The sequence below is a fragment of the Hetaerina americana genome, unplaced genomic scaffold, assembly GCF_022747635.1.
Source record: "Hetaerina americana unplaced genomic scaffold, ioHetAmer1.1.p SCAF_1, whole genome shotgun sequence".
Taxonomy (NCBI): Eukaryota; Metazoa; Arthropoda; class Insecta; order Odonata; family Calopterygidae; genus Hetaerina; species Hetaerina americana.
This window is the reverse complement of record NW_027286069.1, coordinates 100,080,498-100,103,346: the sequence shown is the minus strand read 5'-3', so window position 1 is coordinate 100,103,346 and position 22,849 is coordinate 100,080,498. Positions and strand designations below refer to the sequence as shown.

The following is a 22,849-nucleotide window of genomic DNA, read 5'->3' as shown; positions in this document are numbered from 1 at the left end:
CAATCTTGAATCTGAATTTCTTTTACTCATTTTAAATAAAGGTGTCAGACGGGAAACTGAAGAAGAGAAGGATTTTGCTGACTTCAAGATTTTCAGTGATCCAGAAGACACTTATTCCATGTTTCATTTTTGTTACAATAACCTGCAATTTAATAGGATTTGCCAGTTGATGGAATTTAATACAAAGCTTGGTATAAAAACAATCCTGAAATGTATGAGAAAAGTGATAGAAAAGAAGCGCTTTTGTAATTCTAAGATTAGTGTCAAGCAGATATCAACAGATTTACAACAAGTTGGTGTTGCAGAAGAAACAGAAGAAACTGATGATGAAATCTTTTATGATTCTGTTGAGGAATTATCATAACTGTGTATGTAGAAGTAGGTACCCATTTGAATAAGGAGTAATCATTATCAAGTATTTTTTATGCTCTCATGTAAAACGTTTTTGATTTTGCTTTTAAACTTAATTGTACACACACACACACACACCCTAGTAAACTGATGTTTATTTGACGTATAAATGTACACATGAATAGTATTTTTTAAATATCAAAAACATTTCTGTTGAAGTGAACTATCACTACATCAGTAATCATACCATTCATCTCATAGAAAAATAAACATATGTAAATGCTCATTGTTATTATAGCTTCTTTTTTGACCATCCTAGTAGATACAATGTGGTTATTTTAATTTTCATGACAAGTGTCAGCCAAGTGCCAGTGATAGTACATGAATGCTAAGAATGCAGAAAAATACTCTTTATGGTCTTTTTGAAAACTCTCTATTCTTGCTAAATTTCATATTTTAGTGTCATTTTTTCAAGTTTTGCAGCGCCAAAAACTTTTTACTCTGTGCATCAACCTTGAGACATCATTCTGCTCCAAGTTAAGGCTGGTTCTGGTAGTTAAAGATGTGCCATTTTTGGAATTGCCAACAAGTTAACTTTTGATGGCCTCATCTTTGAATTTTTATGCAGAGCCACATTGCATGCTATATCAACTGTCTCATTATATGTGATCTTAGGATTCACCAGCAGAATGGTGGTACTAATCTATAAAGACTATGAGAGTGAGGATAGAGCTATTACCCTAAAAATTCCTGAGTTGATTCTGACTGCTTTCATATGGAGAGAACATTTTGTGACTAGTTCTTCTCCTACAGCTATGAGCTCAGTAAGAGTAAAAGATTTATGGGATTCAAGCTCTGGTCCGAGAACTATTTTAATTGTAATAACAAAATACACAAGTATTAGACTTATTTATTTATTTTAACAGCCTTTCTTTGTTACAGACAAAATACAAGAATGTTTTTTACACTGCTACATGTTTGTTCCTTTTACAAATAAGTTACCAATACATCAATGTATGTAAAGATCTTGCTGAGATCACTTTTGTTATTTCTCCTCTATCTGGATCTCGAAATGTAATTTCCATGTCCTGGTCATTCCTGAAAAAAATTATTTATGTACAGTATTATCATGAATGGATATAGTTCTCAATAAATGAGTATGCAGAATACTGGTGATCTTGGCTTTTACATGATTCTCTTAGAACTTTATTTGGGTTCAATAGTATATTAAGTGTTATGGCTAAGAAATAAACAATTCAGCTAAGTAAAAATGAATTTGTCATTCCTTGCCTATTTTTATTGGTGCTAATAGTGGAAAATAAGAAATTGGATAATTTTTGTGAATGTGATGGCACATTCATTGTTTGTCTCAAATTCAATGGTCAAATACCAATGGTCCACTACATTTTTTAACTGCAATAAGAATCATTTCCTCAAGAGCCAAATAAAGGTGTTAAGGAACTTCTTCTATTTCAAAGCCATGACCTACAAATGTGTAAGCATAGAATGAGGACCACAATGTATTTTTCCACTGTTCTTTGTGAAAAACAGATGCAAATTTTAATTTGTTTTTCTACTTTGTCTTTCATAGTGTTCATGAATCATTTTAGACTATAAAAATGGTAAAATGCTATCCAAAGTTGTTCCCTAAGGAAGAGGTTGCTATCTTTTGTGAAATCAATTCATAATAAGGGAGTCTACATCATTTTTAATCTTTTACATCCATAGTAACTGATTTAAACAAAAGATTGTTTGTTCCAAGGGAGCGTTTTCTGTGTGGTATTTTTTCTATTAAATCTTCTTTGTACCCATTTATCACTGCTATATCTTTTCTCGTCTTCAGTTCTTGTTCAAAATTACTTTTAGAGAGAGGAATGTCCAGCAGTCTATTCAGTTGGTAGTGAAAAGTGGATAGCTTTTGAGATATGTGATGGTGGGAGTTGAAGGGGATGATGTTGTCTGTGGATACATACAGTGTGTTCTTCATTCCATGAACACGAACTTCTACAATGTTCAGCCAGAAACCATTGAATACAAATGTGTATCCATTGTATCTAATTTGAATCTATTCACATCTGTTCACATTTGAACCCGTAATTGTAAGGGTGCTCCTTGATATCTTAAGCCTCAAGATTTTCTCAAACAGTATGAGCTCTTTCCCATGAAAAAAATTATTTTAATTCTAGGTGCAGTTTGATCATCTTTGACGCTCTTAATCACCATGTGAATCAAATTTGACTCCCACTAAAAAAATATGGTAAATGTACTTGATTTTCTAAATTTTTTAACAGAAACATTTTAGAATTCTGACTGATAATAGTTTCATAATGTGATTTTATTTAAATTAAATTCCACTAGTTTGTTAATATTTTGCTAAATGTTTCTAGACTCGGGGATAAAGCTTCAGAGCTGTACAAAACTAAGCTTCATATCAAAATTTTCACACATCTTTTCAGTACATATTTACTTAAAGTCTTTGTATCAATTCTCTTATTGCCCCTTAGTTAGGCAATTCTTGTTCTAATGCCCTTATTACTTTGGTCATAATTAAGTGAGCTGCCCCACCTACTCTAGTATATGCTTTCCAACTTCCAGGAGGTGGAACAAAGGCTTTAAATGGTATGCCCTAAATTGTTGTAGCCTTAATGGTATGCCCTAAAGTGTAGCCTTAAAGTATTAATATAATTCATGTGAAAAATACCATGAATTTTTAGAATAAGTAAATTATTGAGAGCCAAGTTAATAAGTTCAATGATATTGAGCATTTTTCCTGTTAATTTATTTTTATATTTGAGTCTAAGAGATAAGTATGTGCACAATATCTCATTAACTTCTCTAAAAATAAGGTATATTTGAATTTTGTACTCACTTATTTAGGACAACAACTACAGTTGCATGATCAGGTGTGTCATATGCAATTGCATAGATATTGGAAGATTTATCCTGTTTGTTGTTATGAGTTGAATCTTTTTCATTTGGGAATAGTTCATCCTTGTAGATCCCAATATGTTTTGATCCATTTGGGACAAACTTAGCAAAGTGTCCCAGAGCATAGTACATAGGCTGTTTGTAAAATTCATCTGCAGTGGCATTAACAATAATAGCAGAATCGACGAAGTTCTTGGCCCAGTTAGGTCCTCCAGTCAAGTCAAGTGCCAGGTTCCAATCCACCCACCCAGTAACCCAGTTGGTCATTGTCTTGAAAAAAAAGTGATAATTGTATATGCGTAGCTCATTTTTTTAACTTATTTTTTTTCCCTTGAATAAACCACGCATTTCTATTGATTTTAGGATGAGAGGAAAGCTGGAAAGTTTAAAAATAAAGGTTGAAAAACATTCAAAGAAGATAAAGAAGAGTCATATACAGTGCCACCTAAACTTATCAACCGCTCAACATATGAACTTTTCAAGAAAGGAACTTTTTTCAAAATCGGTTTGGAGTGCAAATTAGGAACTTATTCTCAATATGCAAACTGGGATTTTTTTCTTCTGCAGCATGTCACTGGCTACTTACTGTAAAGAGCAGGTGGGTAAAACTTGACCAAAGGTACGCAATTTCAATGATGCCATTGCAATATAAATTTTCCACTTCAAGCATCACTGTTCAACTGTCATACTTTAACAAATTTTCACACTTAGCACTTAACTTTGTCTAGTGCAATGATAGTTTTTAATTCACATGTATTGAATATGTAACAAAAGCTTAATACATCAGTTAGAAGTTTAGTTTTTTGTACATGTTCAACTAACAATCCACTTCCAAAGACAATTGAACATTTTTAGATCAATTATCTACTACATCTTTCTAAAATTCCCAGATGAATAATTTTTTCGAAGATATGGTAATGTTTTAGAAAATGTCTCTCAAGATATTTTTTTTGTTATTAGCAAAGTTTTCATTGCAAATTTCAATTTCTTACTTTTAAAAATTTCTTAATCTGGGAAAGGATTAATTCATTTCCCATGAGGTAAAGTAGAATATTGAGTTCCAAAAATCATTGACGAGAATGTATTATAGTTACATGTCAAGGTATCACTGTAAGTGAAAAAAGGTACATATAAGGGATGTAAATTCATTTGACTTTCTTTTGTGAAGGAACTTTTTTGCACAAAATGAAAGGGCTCTTTATAATAAGGTGGATGATAGCTAGAAAAAACTAAATTCATCATCATTCATAAAAAATGATGTTTGCAATTTCATTCCTGCCATGTATACTTCTATAATTCATAACATTATTTTCCCTGGGAGTTTTTACTTACAAAATTTTAATGTTTAAAATAAGCCTACTTAATAAAAATTAGTTTAATATTACAATTAAAAACTAATTTTGTATTACAATTTTTTAAATTACAATTGCAAAATTTCCTCCCTCTCTCTCAAATAAAATCTATGCAGATCATTTAAGGGTATGAAGCTATAAAATAATCATAATTTATAGGTATACCTCAATGACACTGTAGGCATATTTTTCAGCTCTTTCCCAGGAACCAAGTATTACATGCTCCTCTGGTGATTCACCTGAGGAGTATAAAATGTGTTCTAGCAAATCATTTTCTCTTAATTATGGGAATAACTATTTCTGCCAAATATAGGTGCAGTCCTTTCATCTGTTTCCTACATTACATTTTCTGCAATAGTATTGCCACTTTTTTATGCCTGCAATTTTAATTCCTTCTTGGGCACTTTTATTTTTCAAAGGTAGATATTGGTAATGAACTTATTAGAATACTATATGCATATATGTGGACATTGAGTAATCAGGACTAAATATTTTGGATGCTCTTATGGAAGAGAAATGAGAAATTAATGGGAATGGCTTGGAATGAGAAAGTGTTATAGTGAGAAAAATAAGTACATGTACTGTATACAAGAAGATAAAAACAAGGGACAATGTTCATGCTAATGAAAAGATCCCAATGAAGAGATATGATAAAAGTAAAAGTTCAAAAGAAGTTATGCAGCCACATCTTTAGCACTTTTCCTTTGGTCATATTACACATGTTTTTCATTCAATCTGAACATTTTACCAGCAGGTTCATTAACTTGAATGTTGCATCATTGGAGGTGAATAAATACTGCAATATGCTGAAGGAATGAGCTAATGATGAAAAATTTATCCATCCACCCACCATGAAACTGAACACTTATAATAATACATCCATGCTAAAATATAAATCCCTAAGTATTTCTCCCTTACCATTACAAGCCTCGGTGTAGAGGAGAAATTTTCCTGGGTATTTGTAGTGTGTTGTATTCAAAACTACTGGTGGGGTGAGGAAATCGATGTACCAATGAACTGCAATTCCAGATGCATATTTTGAAGCTTTTTCATCTGAAAAGAGCTTGGAAAATGTTCAGGGTTAATATTGATGATAATAAAAAAAATTATATATATATATATATATATATATATATATATATATATATATATATATATATATATATATATATATATATATATATATATATATATATATTACTGTTATCAAATTGATAACTAATATGTGCAAAAATTGTTAATGTTCATAGAATACAAACCACTTTTTTCACTTCTTATTGACAGTGGAGACAATGGCAATTTTGGCATACAATTAATTTTATGCTTTGTGGATAGAAAAAAATATTTCCTTTATTCACCCTTATCATATTCTTACCACATCTGTCCATGCTGATAAGAACGACCTCTGATCATCCAAAACCAAAATCTCAACATTTTCATGGCCTCTGGCATGAAGTGTGGGCCCTAGATTTTCTCCAACCCATTTTGTTTGCTCTTCAGATGACCATCCCATGCAATTGAATGAGAATCCGGGCAGCCTGCCATCAAAAGGTTCATTCTGAGCTGTTACACCCCAAAAACTGAGACCTTGGGTGCCATATTCGTCAAGGAACCTATTAAGAGAAGCAATAAAATAAAAAGATTTGGAACCTTGAATTTTAAATTTGTAATTTTTGAGGGAAGTATGTATGACCAACACCAAGGAGTGACCGCAGAGGAAAAATAATGAAATTTTCCCATAAGAAGACGAAAATTTCTTAAATGATGAAGAGGATTATAATTTCCTTCTTGGTGGCATTAAATGTGCTATTCATTCAGAATAATGTACTTACCCTTTTGGATTTGATATCTGATTGATCTTTGCATCATGTAATTACTCATCAGATCTTGCAAGCTTCATTTTTTTCATTATTATTTCACCCAATTTGACCCTTACCTAGCATAGTATTCAGCCCAGGACTGATAGTAATCCACCTTGAGTTTTCCAGATCCAATGAAGTCATTATTGGTCTTCATCCACTTTGGAGCACTCCATGCACTTCCAAGCAAAAGGATCTCCTTCTTGCTCATTTCAGTCACACGTTTAAGGTAAGGAATCTGCTTAGTAGAAATGTTCAGTAAAAATGAGAGAGCTGATCTCAAAATGACCAGAGTCATGACTTCAATATGCTAAACCTCTCCTATTTAACATTTAAGGGCCAGAATTCAAAAGTGTCATTAGTTGGGTAGAAAAAATTTTAGACCTTTCCACACTTTTGAGCGCAAATATATTATATATATATATATATATATATATATATATATATATATATATATATATATATATATATATATATATATATATATATTCATATATATATAGATCTTCTAGATATATATATATTCCATTCATATGGACATAGATAAAAGGGATAGGAACACACATAAAGGATGACTACAGGATAGGTGGGGAAGGCAGATCTTCCTGTTTGTCCTTTACCTATATTTCTATCTCATTTCCTTACATCTATATCCATATGAATATGTGAATATATATGTATGAAATTGCATCCTGCTACCATTAAGATAGCTGCTCTAAGGTAATGTCTTCCTTATGGATATGTTTTCCTCAAAAAAAGTGTTTAAATATTTCTTCTTTTTACCATTGGTTAACTCACCTACATCCTCGACTCAGATGGTACTACCATAGGTGAATCTTATCTCTATACAACCAATTTTCTATTTCTTTCACTCTGTAACCCTTGTCACCTCTGACTGCTGCTGCAATGATTCTCTTACAAAGACATTAATGTATCCTATTTACTGATAGTAAATAGTTTTGCCCTAGCACATTTAAGGCAAGGTAAGTATTCATTTCTTTTCCATGCATAACACTGTAGCTCTATTAATTTCTCATAATCTCTTAGATTTAAGATGTAATTTCAGATTCATTGCCCGAATTTTACAATTAAAATAAGGGGACCCTGGGGCTATTCAAATAAAGTAGTTATGTAAGTGGAATAAAGTAGCACAAAGAGTTGCGTTTACAATATTCTTCAAAACCAAATCTGCCAAATCCCAGTTACTTGCCTTGTATTTTATGTCTTCCTCAGCCAACTGAAAGTGTGTCAGTTCTGGGTCACTCGGAGAACCATCATCATCATACGAGTATGGTCTTGTGGAAAAGTCACTGCCACCAATTGGTACTCTCACCATATTGTACTCAACTCCATACTCTGAGAAATATGACCTAGTCAGGTATAATACATGAAGGGAATAATTGAGTATTTATATTGGATATCTTTCAACTTCTATAAATATAACCACCACCTCTTTCATTAATTAGAAAATGTCAGAATTCACACAATATCCAGATAATATACTCCAAAAGAGGGAGAGTTTACTTCTAGTCAATCTTAGACATGGTCACTGGGTCACAGTACATATTTGAGTGTTTTATTTTTATTGATTTTGATGTTGGAATATTTTCTATGAATATATTGTAGTCATTTTCTTTCCCACTCGATGTGCTCACTGAACTGCTCACCAAAGCTAGGTCAACTGAGCATTACAGATTTATTCTCGTGCATATTCATGAATTTCTCCTTTTAAGAATTTTAGGCCATTGGAAAGAAAATTTTCCTTCTTCTGCACAAGCAGAACAGATATGAATATGAACCGATGCCTATACTAACTCATATAGATGTACATAAAAACTCATTGTTAGTGTGATAGACCAATGGGTAGAGATTTCAGCTACAAACCAGAGGTTCTTGGGCTCAAATTCCAGATTTTACCTTTGGAGAACTTCATCCAAGTACTTTAACTTTATAGATAACAATATTCTGTTTGAGAAAGTAGTAATGCAGGATTAAGAACGCCACCCCCTGTCGAATGGCTTTACCCTCACCAACCAAAACTACCCTTGTGTTTTATTTATGGTAGATGAATAGGAAATCCTACTTAAGATAAATATCATGTTTTAAAAAATTGATAAACAGTATTGTTTTGTATTTATGCCGTCCTAACGCTGTTCACTAGTTTTTGTGATGATATTTCCGCATTGAGTCGATGAATATTTCAAGTTGCCTGAATTCCTTCCTATAGCTCTTAATTGGTTTTTTATTTAATCACAACCAGGCTCAGAACATGGGCATGGAAATAGGGATTTGATCGCCCTGACGGGTCTTTAGGTTAATTAAAAAATTTTCCCTGCACGACTGATTTCGTAAAAATACAGGTTAGGGCGATCTGCTGGTTTCATGAACGTGCATCCTGGGTGTCAGGCAATCCACACTGCATCCCACTCATTGCAAGACTTCCTCGCTCACCCCACCTTCCCGGAAACCCCCGCTCCTGGGCACAAACACGAGACGAGCCACCGCGGGTGTCACTTTCAAGGCGTCTGCACTCGACCACGCGGCGTGGGAGATCGCTCTGTCGACTCCTACACCCATCGTGAGAGAATGAAAGCGTACACCCCGGTATCCCTCGATTACTTAGAACGGGAAAGAAGAAGTTAAAAAGAGGGGAAGGTGTAGTACTCTTCGCGTGTTTCAAAGGCTTTCCAAGAAACTCTCCACTATTTTGCTCGGAGCGAGCTATCCCCGTACTTTTGTCTTGTTTTGAAATAAGTTAAAATGTAGAACAGGGATCGGGATGGTGAGGTGGCTAACGTACTGCGGTGACTTCCCACCTCGAGGGCCCGGGTTCGACTCCCGGAGGCGGCAGATGTTTTTCAGGGGTATCCCGATCCCCACTTGAGGTGTTTTGTGAAGAGCACTTTGAGTGAGTACGACGTCCGTCGGATGGGACGTTAAACTGCGAACCCCTTGGTGACTTTCATTTAGAGTAGGCTAATGCCGACGCCGGGTTTCTCTCCACCCTTCATCCTTTCCTGTCCATCCCCCTAATGGCGCAAATGATCTCAGCTGTCGGTCGCCTCCCTTAAAAACTATAACTATTAATGTAGAACGGTGAAATTAGTAATTTATTTCTCTTCATTGAATTTGTCCTAGTTTCCGAATCAAGAACGACTTTTAAATCTTTTACTTTTATTGAAATATGCTGGATTATGAAATCGTGAAATATGTTGAGGATAAAGTATGTTGGTGTGGAGCATTTGTAAACTAATTGTTACATTATATTTCGAGAGGATTGCTTGCAATGGAACACTCATTAATGAATCTGAAATTTTGCTCTCTAAGATTTGACAGAGATTACTTTCCGTATTTTGGCCCAGGAAGGGTGCTGCATGTCATGCATTAGCCTACTTAAAACCATGAACAGAATTGCGGTTTCGGATTCTGACACAAGCCTCCAGAATCATTCTAGGTTATTGTCTCACTAAAATACGCTTTCAATTGCATACTGATTGTAGAAATTCTATATTAAAGTATAAATTCCTCCATTTGATTCATTTTCTAATGCCTGTGATAAAAAAATCATATCTGGAATAGAGAATTGGTGCTTTTTCAGTTAGGCACTTGGCGTATGTAAAACATATATCATAATACAAGACGCGGTAAATAATTAGCGCATTGTAAGTAATAGGAAGATAGGGACTTAGCGGAAACACCTGAGAAGTAGAAAAACTTTTATGGCGCTACAACCTCCCTGTTACTAATCTAAAACATTCGCCCAATAGGCTGCTCTTCCGCCCATCTGTAGGCAATCTTTTCTTCCTTGCGAGCCTTCGGAAATTCTGGATGGAATCATTTTCCTTGTATCAGCTATCATTTGCGAATTCCCGATAAATTGAGTGGATTCAGCCCGATTCCTTCTTTTTGACCCGAGATTATCAATATGTGAGATGAATCAATCCCTAAATTCTCTGGAGGCATAAGCATAGGGAATAATTTAAGTCCTGAACAACAAAAAGTCATCCGGCGAATAATTTTGATTGCAGATTAATTGCTTGCTTGAGGAGGCAAAGTATATTAAAACAAAGTTCAAGGGACGTTTGAGGATGAAGGGGTTTGGATGTGTTTTCTCCAGAGACTGCTCACCTGAGGAGTTGCTCTTGAGCGGATTCGCTGAGCGAGGCGATGTTAACGCCGGCGGCGTCCGTCATGGCGCCACCAAATCCAATCACGCTCTGGTAAACGGATGACCGGTCCACATTGAAGACGATAGCGCCCGTTCCGTTTGATGCTGTCGATAATAAATATCTTATGAGGTTTAAGTTTAAAATCAATTGATCACTGCGAACCTAATTGAGGGTTTTGAAAAATAGAACTGGAAAATAAATAGCGTGGCCCAAAATGAGTGCTTATCACGGAAGAAATTTTATTCTTTTCACCCGTGGCTAGATATCTACATTGGACTGTTTACATATAGTTTGCGACCATTTAAATCATTCCCTTGACTTATCGTGACTTTAAATAATCATTTTATGCCATTCATCTTTCGAAAATCCTTTCGTCAGACTAACCATTTAATCGGGGAAAAGTCGGCAATCGCTGTCTTCAATAATTCAGGGACCATGGAGAAAAGGGAACAAAATTTAAGTCAGGAATCTGATATGCAAATCGGGAATATGTTTGGCAATGGGGGAATTCCCGATGACAACGATATTTCTTTTGGTTGTGAAATCAGTTCGTGTTTGCACATAGGTCATCGCGCGCACGGGTCCTGCCGAAAACAAAAACTACAGTCCGACCGAATTCGATGGAACCAGTGACACGAGAGAAGGTATGACGCGAGAATCCATAAAAATAAACCCAATCAGATTTCAAACGCTCAGCAGAAACATCGGGAAAAGGACGGATTGTTCGCCGGGAAAATTGGACAAAAGCAAGGAATTTTGATCTTAAATATCAGTCGCTCTCTTGTTTGGTGTAATTCTGTAAGGTGCACTGTATTCCATAAATAAACTTGCATATTTTGTTCTCACTTGCATAGTTAATTTTTTTTAAATAGAACGAATGAGCACATTAATCAAACACCCCTGACATACCAAAAATATGATACAAAAAACGTTAGGCGTCTTTATTTTTCATCTATTCCAAGCACAATAAAGCTTGAGTTTTGCTATGATGGGTGGTGTGTGTAATGGCTCACTCTCTAAGGAGGGAGGGACAGAGAAACATGATATGAGATGAGAGAGGGGCTACATGAAATGTCACGAAGATCAATCGAATTTAGAAAGATAAACAAAAGGGAAGCCGAAAGAATAAGCTCCAGTTTTCGCTCTGTCAAATTTTAAAATATTTGTTAATATTAAGAGACGTAGAGTTGAAAGTGTAAAGTCGGACTTGAAATTTTGATTTTTGTGAAAGGGAGAGCTATTAGACTTTGATCAAACACGATGCGTAGGAATGCGGACGGTTGAAGAAGTTAAAGTAATGAATAATTTAGTATCATAGTGACCGTTACTATCGACGCAAAGAAGGTAGAACGCTGAACGTGAAGTATTTGTATGAAGTTCAGCAGGTGCCTCATGGAAAGCTGTTAAAAACAGAAGTTTCGATACTCCAGTCACGCTTCTGAAGAAAATTAAAGAGTGAAAATTAATGTAAATGGCGAAATGGCCTGTATCTCTTTCATTCTTCATCTCGTAACGGCTGAAGTGTTGAAGGCACTTTCATGTTTTTTTGAAATGACAGGGAACAAAATTTTAATTTCAGAGTTCTAGACAAAAATATGATATCGAAATCAGGCGTGTGCTACTGAAAGTTTACAAATGTTTTCACTCGAGGAACTGTTGATAGCTTTTCTCTTACTTTAAGTAAACCAACCAGAATAAACTTGCCCCCGGAACCACAATTATTGCTCGTTGTTGTCGATAATGGCGACATCGCCGACCGCGTGTACATAACATTCGATGGTCGGTACGCCCTTTACGCTCGGGTTAAAAAATAACTGAAAGGTGGATTTTGAAAGGGCGTTAATATGACCATTTTTATAAAGGCGACTTCCAATTAATATGGCTAAAATTAACTGGAGTCTTTCGAACGGAACCATGCACTTCCTTGAACCTAACAGACATGCATTTTGTTTACGGCAGATCCGATGGAGATGCACGGAAAAGAGGACTCGTTTCCTCACCCTCGCTCTCTCCTCTTCCCAATCTCCGGTGCATTGTCGATAATATAAGTGAGCCACATAGACTATAGCCTACTCACGTTCGCATTGGGAAGGCGAGTACTCATTTGATTTGATCTGCCCAAATATCTGGCGGGGAAGGCGCTCGTTGAATGCTTAATTTGTTCACTCTTTAAGATACGCGGTTGATGCAAACACTACGCAGGGTATCATACAAGCACTCGCCCTCAATTTACTGACACATTGTTTTAGTTAAGGAACACAGATTCTGATGCCTTTAAGTCATAGAATCACATGAATCCAGCTCATTTGTTTCTGGTTAATTCATTTAGATTAGCGACCTTAAGGCAACAGGAATTTGCATTAAATTATATATACCTATATTTTGTTTCGAAAATCCTAAGATAGAGCAGAGGATTCTCAGTTCCTTCCGTTATCTATCTTTTTTCGTATCTTTTGTTCGTGAAACAGATAGGTACAGTCGGTACGTATCGTTAGTTTTTGCGTGAAATCGGCCTTTTTAACCGAAAATAATTATTAAAATGTACCATAAAAATGTCTCTTTGGTATAGAATCAAGTTCATCGTATCATAAAAATTCTTCCTTATAAATTAACAAATTTCTCCATTTAATTTTATTCTTATTCTTTAAAAATAAAATTTAAACATATAACAGGCCTGAGACTGGTGCTATATACTCATAATTGTCGAGGCACTCAATAAATAAAGAACTAGCACCACTGTTTACTTAGTGCATTTACCCATGCCATCATCCTAGGCAAACATAAGTTGCTTTTAACACAATCTGCCACAGGCACACGTTTCATGGTCAAACAGAGAGTCGTCCGAGTATGTCTCTATCGCGCTGCTAGCTTAGTTTCATGATAATCCGTTATCAGGATATGTGATAGCAATGCGAACCGTCGTTCGGCACCAAAATTGGTAAATAATTATTTCTTTTAGGACAAACCGACCGGCGGTCGTAGTTTCCAGTGTTTCGAATGCAATTAGGTAATCAGTCAAGTGGCCGTTTTTCACGTAATAAGTGTACGCGATGCTGAGAATTTTCCGTAGGTGGAAAATGTGAACAATTTTCGCAGTACTTGAAACCTTTAGTTACGGAAATAAAGACACCGAAAGTATGATCGGGAGCAAACAAAATAGCCACACCGTACGTGGAGTGATATATTAAATATAATGAAAGATTGGTATTTCGGCTATAATTTCTTCCCGCCTTGTATCAATTAAATAACCGGGGGAGGATGGCTTATTAGATAATGCTTACACGGTGCACACTATAAGGTGTTTAATAAGGTATAAGGTATTTAAGGTGAAGTACGAATGCGGGCGGAAATGTTCTTTCCATGGTAATGCGCCCAAGGCATTACCAAGTCTCCGTACAGTTGGACCCAGCGGAGACCATTTGCTCTTAGAGCTTGGTTTTGATTTATTTTCGTTAGCGGCCATTACTTCAGGACCGTGAGTTTTGGAGGTAAGTATTGGGTGGGACACAACTCATAAAAAATGCGTGCAGACCAGCTTTCAGGACAGATTGCACATTTGTAATGCATATTAGTATAATACCAATACTTGGCTGCCATAACAGACGACTGTAAAATCTCACAGATATACCTACCCAGGTTTTAGATGAACCGAGCTCTTAATTTGCCCAACGGTCATTTTGCTCCTGGATGTTAGAGAACAAACAAATACGAATGTCCCGGCTATCACTTGATTGACTTCGAGGTTTTGGTGCCATGTTCGAATGGGTAGTTTGTGAAAAACACCATAGCACCTCGGATTGGACAAGATTTATATCCTCGGATTTCTATCCAAAAGCTGTTCATCTCAGATTAATTCATTAATTCCCAAAATAAATTTTCTATCCTTTTGTATCACCGTTTATACTGCATTAATGTAAGGGTATTAATTTCTGTAGTGGCATAATGCATTTTTCGGAGGGTCTCCCTTCGTAGCACAGATTTATGATGTCTCAAAGTCTTGGAAGAAGTGTGAAGGATTTGATGCTTCGATGCTTGACGTGAATAATCTTCGTGGGTGCTCCACCGCGACAAGTGATTGTGCAGCTAACATTTCGAAGGCTGACTCTACCATTATCCTCATCTGTCGAGGGCTGATGAACTTCCGTCTGGTTTATTGAACGTAGATGAGACATCTTCTGATTGATGAATTTAACTGAATTCATTTGGTGTTCCAAAAAACTCTTTATCTCAATACTTGGTAAAAAAAAGTTTTGCGGAAAACCAACTGACCTCTGTTAATTGCACTATGAAGTAATTCCATCAAGTGACCCTTGAAATTAAAAAATCATTAACCTTTGGACCGTCTTCTGGACACCAATTTTCTTCCATTCCCTCGCGGCTTTTATTTTGTAGAGCACAGGTTCCCATAATAGGTTTTCAGCTCTTATCCTGTATCGTGGTCTAAGCTCGAGCCTAAAATTTCACTTCGCCTCTTTCGCCAGCCTGTCAGGCAGTGGTTGAATACCTGACACCCGGGAAGAACTCACGCGTGGAGCTGGAAGAAAATTCACGCTCAGCGGAGGGCTGGATTCGGCGCGTAACAACCATCCATTTTGGTCGGGATTTGAATTTCATGGCGATTATTTTTGTTTTCGTTAGTTAAGCTATTTGGTGAATTGCGCACACAGGCGTTAACACTAAGGGCGTCTGAGCACCCACATTTATAGAGGCGCCCTTAAGATTATGGGCCAATTACATGCTACTTTTGAAGATGGTGCGGGCAGCTGAGTGTGTATTCGTAAAAAATCACTCAATAGGCTTGTCACCACTGAAGAGGGGGAGGGGCAACAAAAAGTCTAAATATTTCCTAAACCTCTTTTAACAACTTAAACGAAGCAGTCAATTTATGTCGGGGATGATGTTCGGATGGTGTTGTGGTGTTCGTGATTGAAGGACTAAGTGAAAGCTCCTGTATGTATTGCTTTAATTAGCTGTGGTTTTAGGGATGTGAGTTTTGAGTGTTCACAGTCAGGTAAAAGGTCCTCCAAATATCTAAATATAAGGAATTAATACTCGGGAAGGAGTCAATGAAGATCTAATGAGAATGGAAAATCAGTTTTTTTAAACAGGGAACCAAATCTAAAAATTATAGTCAACTTTGTAACGTTAATGAATTTGCCCTCATTCGAACGCAAATGTCAATGTCAAATGCATTCAAACTGAAATACTATTTTTTTATTTTACTCGCGAATGAATGTTAAAGCAACCCCCATTGTACATTCGACATAACTTCCTTATATAGTAGTAAATATAATAAATAGCATACTGCCTTAGTAAATAGATGTACGACCACCCCTGCCTTAATTTTTACTCAGTATCTAGGTTATTTTTTTTAACTTGGATAAGTTTCCGAGGCAATAAACCACTCATATGTATTTTATGCTTAAGTCCTGATAAAGAGCTACCAAACGCCAAACATGGAAAAATAGTTTGACTTGGAACTATTACGGAATTTTTCACAGCATGTGAAAGTAGATATTTTAACTCTCCCTCTATAATTTAGGGCCTTTTTTTTCTTTATCGACCAAATTTTAAAAAGTCGCCATTGCCGTTTTAGAGTAGTTTTTCGAAAGATGTGGTGAATGATGACAATGGCAAATGGTTTGACTTTAAAATGACTCGGGCAGACATTCATTGGGGACAACCCTCTCTCTCCCCCGTGCACACTTGCCCCTTAATTGCTCCTTCCCCCCGCTTGAGAATTCCCCCGCTGTCCTCTCGAAGCGAAGGCCTCCCTTGGAGGAAGAGTAGAGGGCGTACTGGCCGGGGGGCAGGGGCTCCTGTCTCTCGAGTCCGTCGCAGTAGGTGGCATTGCAGACGCACACGACGCTGCCGCGACCGTAGTCCCGCGGGGAGCACGGCTGACTACCCACCGCCGCTGCATTTGAAAGGGGTTAAGGAGGAGGAGATATGAATGAAATGGAAATTGAATGCATTGAGACAAGAACAGAGCCACCAAGGAAACTATAATTCAATTTTAAAGTACCCTGGAAAGAGCCGGAAAAAAACACATCCTGTGGGCAACTGTAAGGATTAATGGTAATTAGAGGCTGGCCAATTTGGCATAAACTACCAGGACTTTCAAATTGATCATGCTATTACGCACGGTGCCAGAACGTCATTGAAAAAAAGCTATGCTTAGCTTTTCTGTAAAAAATATAACCATGGATTGTTAATAATTACCGTAAAAGCAGCAGAGTACGGCGGTATAAGTGAAAGTTCGTCGCCGGGATGAATCCATTCTTGTCTGTTGGCCGATTGGCGATTGATAGTGCGATCTTCGCCTCCTTAGAGTGTTATTTGAAGACTGGTTTATATTTTGGTGGTACATACAGGTGTTATTCGGCATGGAAGCAGGTGCGACAGTTTAAAGTTATCAGTTATTTTGAAGATAAATGACTTAACTAGTTATCCTATTTTTTTTATTATTACACCTCAGTGAAAACCTTATCTGCAAGGTTATTCTTGTGATTGGCAGCCTTATCTTAAAGGGAATCTGTTCGGATTTATTAAGAAGTTAGTCATAAGAGCATTAAGCAACAATTTTTTTCCTCGGGCATGCAAAATGAATGATTAGGATTTAGCAGTATAAACGCACGCCTAGGAAGATTGACAACACGGTATGCATATCTAATTCACTTGCGTTCAATATTCGAGATCTTTCCACATGCGTGATAAATGGCGATTTACTTTAAATCTCCCAGCTATCGAATATAATTATCAGTGTGCTACTGATTCTACTTCAGTTACACCATAGAGTAAATAGATAAATATTATGTTTACTCAATGGGTGCACATATTTTTAGACATAATAAAGAAGAAAAACCAGAGTTGTTTCATAAAAAGCACGAGCATTGACTATTGAGGAATAAAAAACATATATCATGAAAGTATTATCCGAAGGAAAGAATATTTTGTGGCCAGATTATACCTACTTAAGAGAAGGCAGGGCAGTCGTAATACTAAGGACACATTTCATTGAAACATAAATCTTAATTTGGAGACACAAACTAGAAATAACAACGAAAAGATTAGAATGAATTGGCATGGGCAACAGAAGATTGATGAAAATTGAATTGAGATCGCGAATTGCTGGAATGGAAAAAAGTACTTTTAAGCAATAGCGAATGTGCAACAAACTCTTTAGGCATGCTTAAAGGTGTAAGTGACTTCGTGAGGTAAAATAGAAGGACAAAAAGACGGAAAGAACTGCAGCGGAAGAGGGAGAATGGATTAGATAAATGAAACAGGCAGTAAGGGAAGTGAATTTGCATTTTGATAATAATAATAGCAATAATTCGGCTTTATTCGGGCATGATTGAGACGGCGGCAGTCCCTTCTTCTATTTAACCCATCGTCCAATATAGTAAACGAAAATATAATTACATTTGAGAGCTAAATAATATTAAAAAGAACTAGATGATGATACTCGATTTACAATGAATATACATGATTACAAAGAGTGCAGAAAGTGCAGGTTTTTACACTTGGAAGTGTGAAAACCAACGAAAAACTACAGATAGATAATGCTTATGTTGTAATTGACTAAATAACAAAAATTTTTGTGAGAAACGAAGAGGCCACCTTTTAAGTGATCACGGGTATTTTTTCTTTTGTGCTCTATCGCTGCCCATGGCGAAATTTTCCAATGTTCGTGCAGGTCTTGCGACCCTGCTCACATGTATCACATGTATATTGGTAGGAGTCGCTTCGCGCTCGTTCTCCAGCGCGAAATTTGAAGAACTGTGATAACGTTCGAAATATGCATAGCGTTTAAGAACGATAACGGCGAGCGTGTTTTGATGATCTAAGATCTCGCCCTTGCGGATATGGCAACGGAGTGAAGAGCCAGAGCAAATCGATCTTTGGATCTATAACCGCTGATGACGACACGTGAATATGTGCCCGGTAAGCATATTATAGGGTCGTATACGTGCTACAACGCAACTGGCTGGAGGTTCGCAGCCCGATTTTACGAATGCACGTCTCGTCTTCGACTCGCAGCGTGAATGCGTTTTATTTTTTTTACATTCGTGAAGAGTCTTCACTTGGATGGGGAAATCGACGCAGCTGGCTGCCGCTCCATAATTAAAGCGTAACTATTTTTTCGTCTCTGGTTGTGTCGTACAAGTAGCTTTGCTAAACTTCTCCGTAAAATCTTATCCTCCTTTTACTACTGAATTTCTAAGATGCACAATACGCAAGGGGACGAATGACGGACATATCTGCAAATCATGAACAAATGCATGGTTTTATGTGATCCGGTCTCCGGAAGCATCCCTTTGGTTGCAAAGTTTGACTGGCTCACTGACGCAATCTCTTCCACAAGGCTCAATAAATTCCAGGTGTGAAAGAAAGATGATAATTTTTCCGAAAATGTTGACGAAAACCAAAAAATTCACAAGAGGTGCGGCTCCCAATAAAATTGCCCACGCTCAACTCACGTGACGATCATGTATTCTCCTTTATAATAAACGGAAAATGATTCTGTACTCACCAATTTGATGCCTTAAATGCCAAAGAATTTATTTGCAGTCGTAGGACCTGAGTTAAAATACTCCTCAATTTAAAAAAATATTTATTATTTTCATGGCTTATTTTGCCTTCCTGGAAATTCAACAAAAAGTGCGGCAAATGATTGTCTGATGACGCCTTCATCCTTCGAAGGCGTACGTATATCAACCATAATATGACACCACTATGTAAATTTTAAGGTAATCCTAGTTCATAGACCATGGCTTTGACGGCTTGTGTCATCATAAAGGTGCCCTGGCACCTTGATGGCACAAGCCGGGAATAATTTTCACCGAGCGACGCCTGAATCTTTACTATTCGTACGAGTACCATGGCTCCACCTGTTCTCCTGGCGCGAACACTCCCTCACTAATGTATGTATGTGTGTGTGTGTTTACACATGTTTATAGATACCAGGAAAATGGATAGGAACATATATAAAAGACAAAACACAGGAATGGCGGGGAAGACGGAATCGAGCAGATCACAAGCGCAAGAAAGTTTCTTTGACCGGGACTTGAACCACGGGTCTTTCGACTTGCCGGGCCGATGCTCTGAAGCACTTGAGCTATCGAGCAAACGTAAATACCCCCAACCTTATCCTACCTTCGCTAATCTTTTTCGTTCCAAGAACCTTTTTGGGGAACCGGAGACGCCGCAGGGAAAGGAACTGCCGCCCTCTCCTCCTCCCCGATGTGTTACCTTCATCAGCCGTAGGATTTGCCACGTGGTGGCTTCTACCCCTATCTCTCAAAACCCATCTTTGGTTTGATTCCTGTTGATTGGTTGGTAAATCCACAAACCATTGACTACTTTTTTTGTTTTATGAGGCACACAATGAAATATCTGAAGACGGTTGCGCAAATATTCCGATGTGGCCGCTTTATGGCTGCAAGACTCACGGAGCGAAGGCAATTATTTATTATTATTAGGTAATCTACCGGTTAAGGTAGGTTTTTGGATGGACATAATTACTAATTAAATAATTTGTGACCCCTAGCGAAACACAACATCCTACTTTACATCAGGTCCCTCTTCAGCTCTGAGTACTTTCTTCCTCCCTTCATCCCGTCCAACATCCCTATCCTGTTCCTTCCCTTTCCTCTTTTGCCCGAAATTCTCCCCTCTATCACAGTCTTCAACATCCCACTGCCGGTCAACACCCCCTTCATCCACTTTTCCTGCCTCCATAGGATTGCTCCCAACAAACCCCTCTCTTCGCCCACCATACCAAGTACTTCCTCATTTGTTTTCTTCTCTGTCCATTTCACCTTCTCCATTCTTCTCCAAACCCACATTTCAAAAGCCTCCAATCTACGCCTATCCTCCTGTTTCAATGACCACGTTTCCGCACCGTACATAGCTACGCTCCATATCAAAGTTTTTACGAGTCTTTTCTTAAGATTCTTACTCAAAGTCCCTGTCATCAACTCCCTCCTCCTCGTGAAAGCCTCTTTGCCTAGCGCAATTCTTCTCCTTACGTCCCTACTACTTTGACCTTGTTGGTCCAAAACACTACCGAGATACGTAAACTGTTCTACCTGCTCTAGTTTTTGCCCTCCTATTTTAATGTTTAGCTTAGCCTTTTTCTTTCTAGAAAATCGCATAACCTTTGTTTTATTTATATTGATTTTCATCCCATGCCTGTCGCACTGAATTTCCAATTCACTAAGCAATGCTTGCAAACCCTTGGCTGACTGACAAACTGAAGCTTGGTTATCAGCAAACCTAACTGATTTAACGAATTCCCCGCCCACTTTCATTCCTACCTCCAGTTCTTCCCACGCCTCTTTGATCATTTCTTCTGTATACAGGTTGAACAGCAACGGTGATAATGGGCAACCCTTCCTTACACCTCTTCCTAACACTGCCCATCCGGACTCCCCGTTCCCCACCCGCACCTGAGCAGTCTGAGACATGCACAGGTTGCGGATTAGCCTCCTTTCTCTCCAATCTATTCCTATTTTCTTCAATATACTCATTATATTTTCCCAGTTCACTCTATCAAAAGCTTTTTGAAATCTACGAAACAGGCAAATACCTCCTGGTTGTGTTCTATATTCCTCTCGATTAATAATCTCATTACTACAATGGCATCTCGCGTACCTCTTCCCTTCCTAAACCCAAACTGATCATCCCCTAAGAAGTCATTTCCCCTACTCTCTATCCTTTTTTTTATGATCCTGAGAACAACTTAAGCTGCGTGTGATATCAAACTTATCGTCCTGTAGTCCTCACATGATGTAGCCTTTAACTTTTTCGGAATAGGAACTAAAACTGATCTCACAAAGTCTTCGAGCGAAGGCAATATTAAGGGTAAAATCTCTCACATAAGTTGGAAGTATATATTTTCAACGATGACCATAAGAATATATTACACGTCCCACACTACTCCGGTGAGAGAAATAAAGAAGTCAAAATTAGAGAAATCGGTTGTAGAACCCCACAGATTTATTATTTAATTGTTACGGCGAACGAGAAGTAATGAGGATAACTGAAAAAGACAGTTGAAGTAACATCGGAAATAAATTATTTAAATAATAAGGGTAGAAAAGGTTGAGGTCATTATTTTTTGTTATCCTTATTAATAGGTCGTCTCACATGCGTAGAAAATATATTTATTTTACACCTACCGTATGCTTGTCAAAACACGCGTTTATTTAGGCAGCGCTGCGCGATTTTCCACACTGTGGCATAAAATATTTTACTAATACTAATTATGTGCATGAATTGTAATTTAATATGTTTTGACAATAAAATATATTTGTGCACTTAACAATTCATTGAATTATGTACGTGCGCATTATGATTGTCATTAAAATGAGTTCTTCTAGATAGTTCGAAATTCAACGAAAGATAGAGAAAAATTTCTTTTGTTGTTTTTTCATGATAAGGTACTCAATACTCAATTATTATTGGATATGGGATTGCATCGAGAATGTGACGAATCAGTATATCAAATGATGATGTCGAAAGCCTTCCAATGTATTAAAATATAATCTTCTTCGCAAGTATAACAATTGATAGAGAAAAACATCTTCTTTCGTTAGTTTTTCATAATGGTATTCGAATCGATGCAGTCATTTTTCGATACGGAATTGGATCGATAATGTGGTGAATCATTGTATCAAATGATCAAATCGATGTTCTTCCGATGTATCGAGATATGCTTATCAATAATTTTGATTTAGTCGCGCATCCCAAGGGGGGAACGACGACGTAACGTAAGCGGCGGTGGGCTAAGGAAAGGAGGGCGGGTGTCCTCTCGGCGCGTGGTGGGATTCTCCCTTGACCTTGCGATAAGCAAGAGCCGCAAGCTAAGCAGCAGCATCTTGGAGGGGACAGAGTGGGGGGAGACCAGGGCGCTAAGGGCGTGGAGGTCACCCCTGGGGGAAGGAGCCAGCGAGGCGGACAGTCACACGCGGGAGGACGCGGGGGGCGGGGCAGGACTAGGTGAGAAGGGGAGGGAAAGGGTGTGGTGAGTGTACATACGTATGCGGTGTACAGGATGGGAGGAATGAGGAAGGAGGGCGTCGACAAGGCATGAACGGAACCTCGGGCAGAAGCTCCCAGAAGTGGAATTGGGACATGCATTTGGATCTTGAGGCATCCGTCCTCTCATTTCGTGGGAAAACTT

At 37.5% G+C, this 22,849-nt stretch overlaps 2 protein-coding genes across 2 annotated transcripts in view; one reads left to right on the top strand and one right to left on the bottom strand.

Annotated features, from left to right (window-relative positions):
- LOC139695306 (cytosolic phospholipase A2-like) overlaps positions 1-1,573 on the top strand; it is a 100,236-nt gene extending 98,663 nt beyond the window's left edge. Inside the window, exon 18 of the mRNA XM_071594013.1 lies at positions 42-1,573. Within this exon, the coding sequence (XP_071450114.1) occupies positions 42-364 (323 nt within the window). The 3' untranslated portion in view covers positions 365-1,573. The remainder of the gene's footprint in view (positions 1-41) is intronic.
- Positions 1,334-22,822, bottom strand: LOC139693100 (lysosomal acid glucosylceramidase-like). The gene is made up of 10 exons (XM_071591287.1): positions 22,705-22,822; positions 16,370-16,576; positions 10,619-10,763; positions 7,701-7,860; positions 6,568-6,728; positions 6,007-6,244; positions 5,550-5,694; positions 4,797-4,870; positions 3,221-3,549; positions 1,334-1,449 (listed from the first exon to the last, which is right to left on the bottom strand). The coding sequence occupies exons 1-10, from the start codon at positions 22,820-22,822 to the stop codon at positions 1,350-1,352; spliced, it is 1,677 nt and encodes a 558-aa protein (XP_071447388.1). The 3' UTR covers positions 1,334-1,349.
- Between the last annotated feature and the right edge of the window lie 27 nt (positions 22,823-22,849).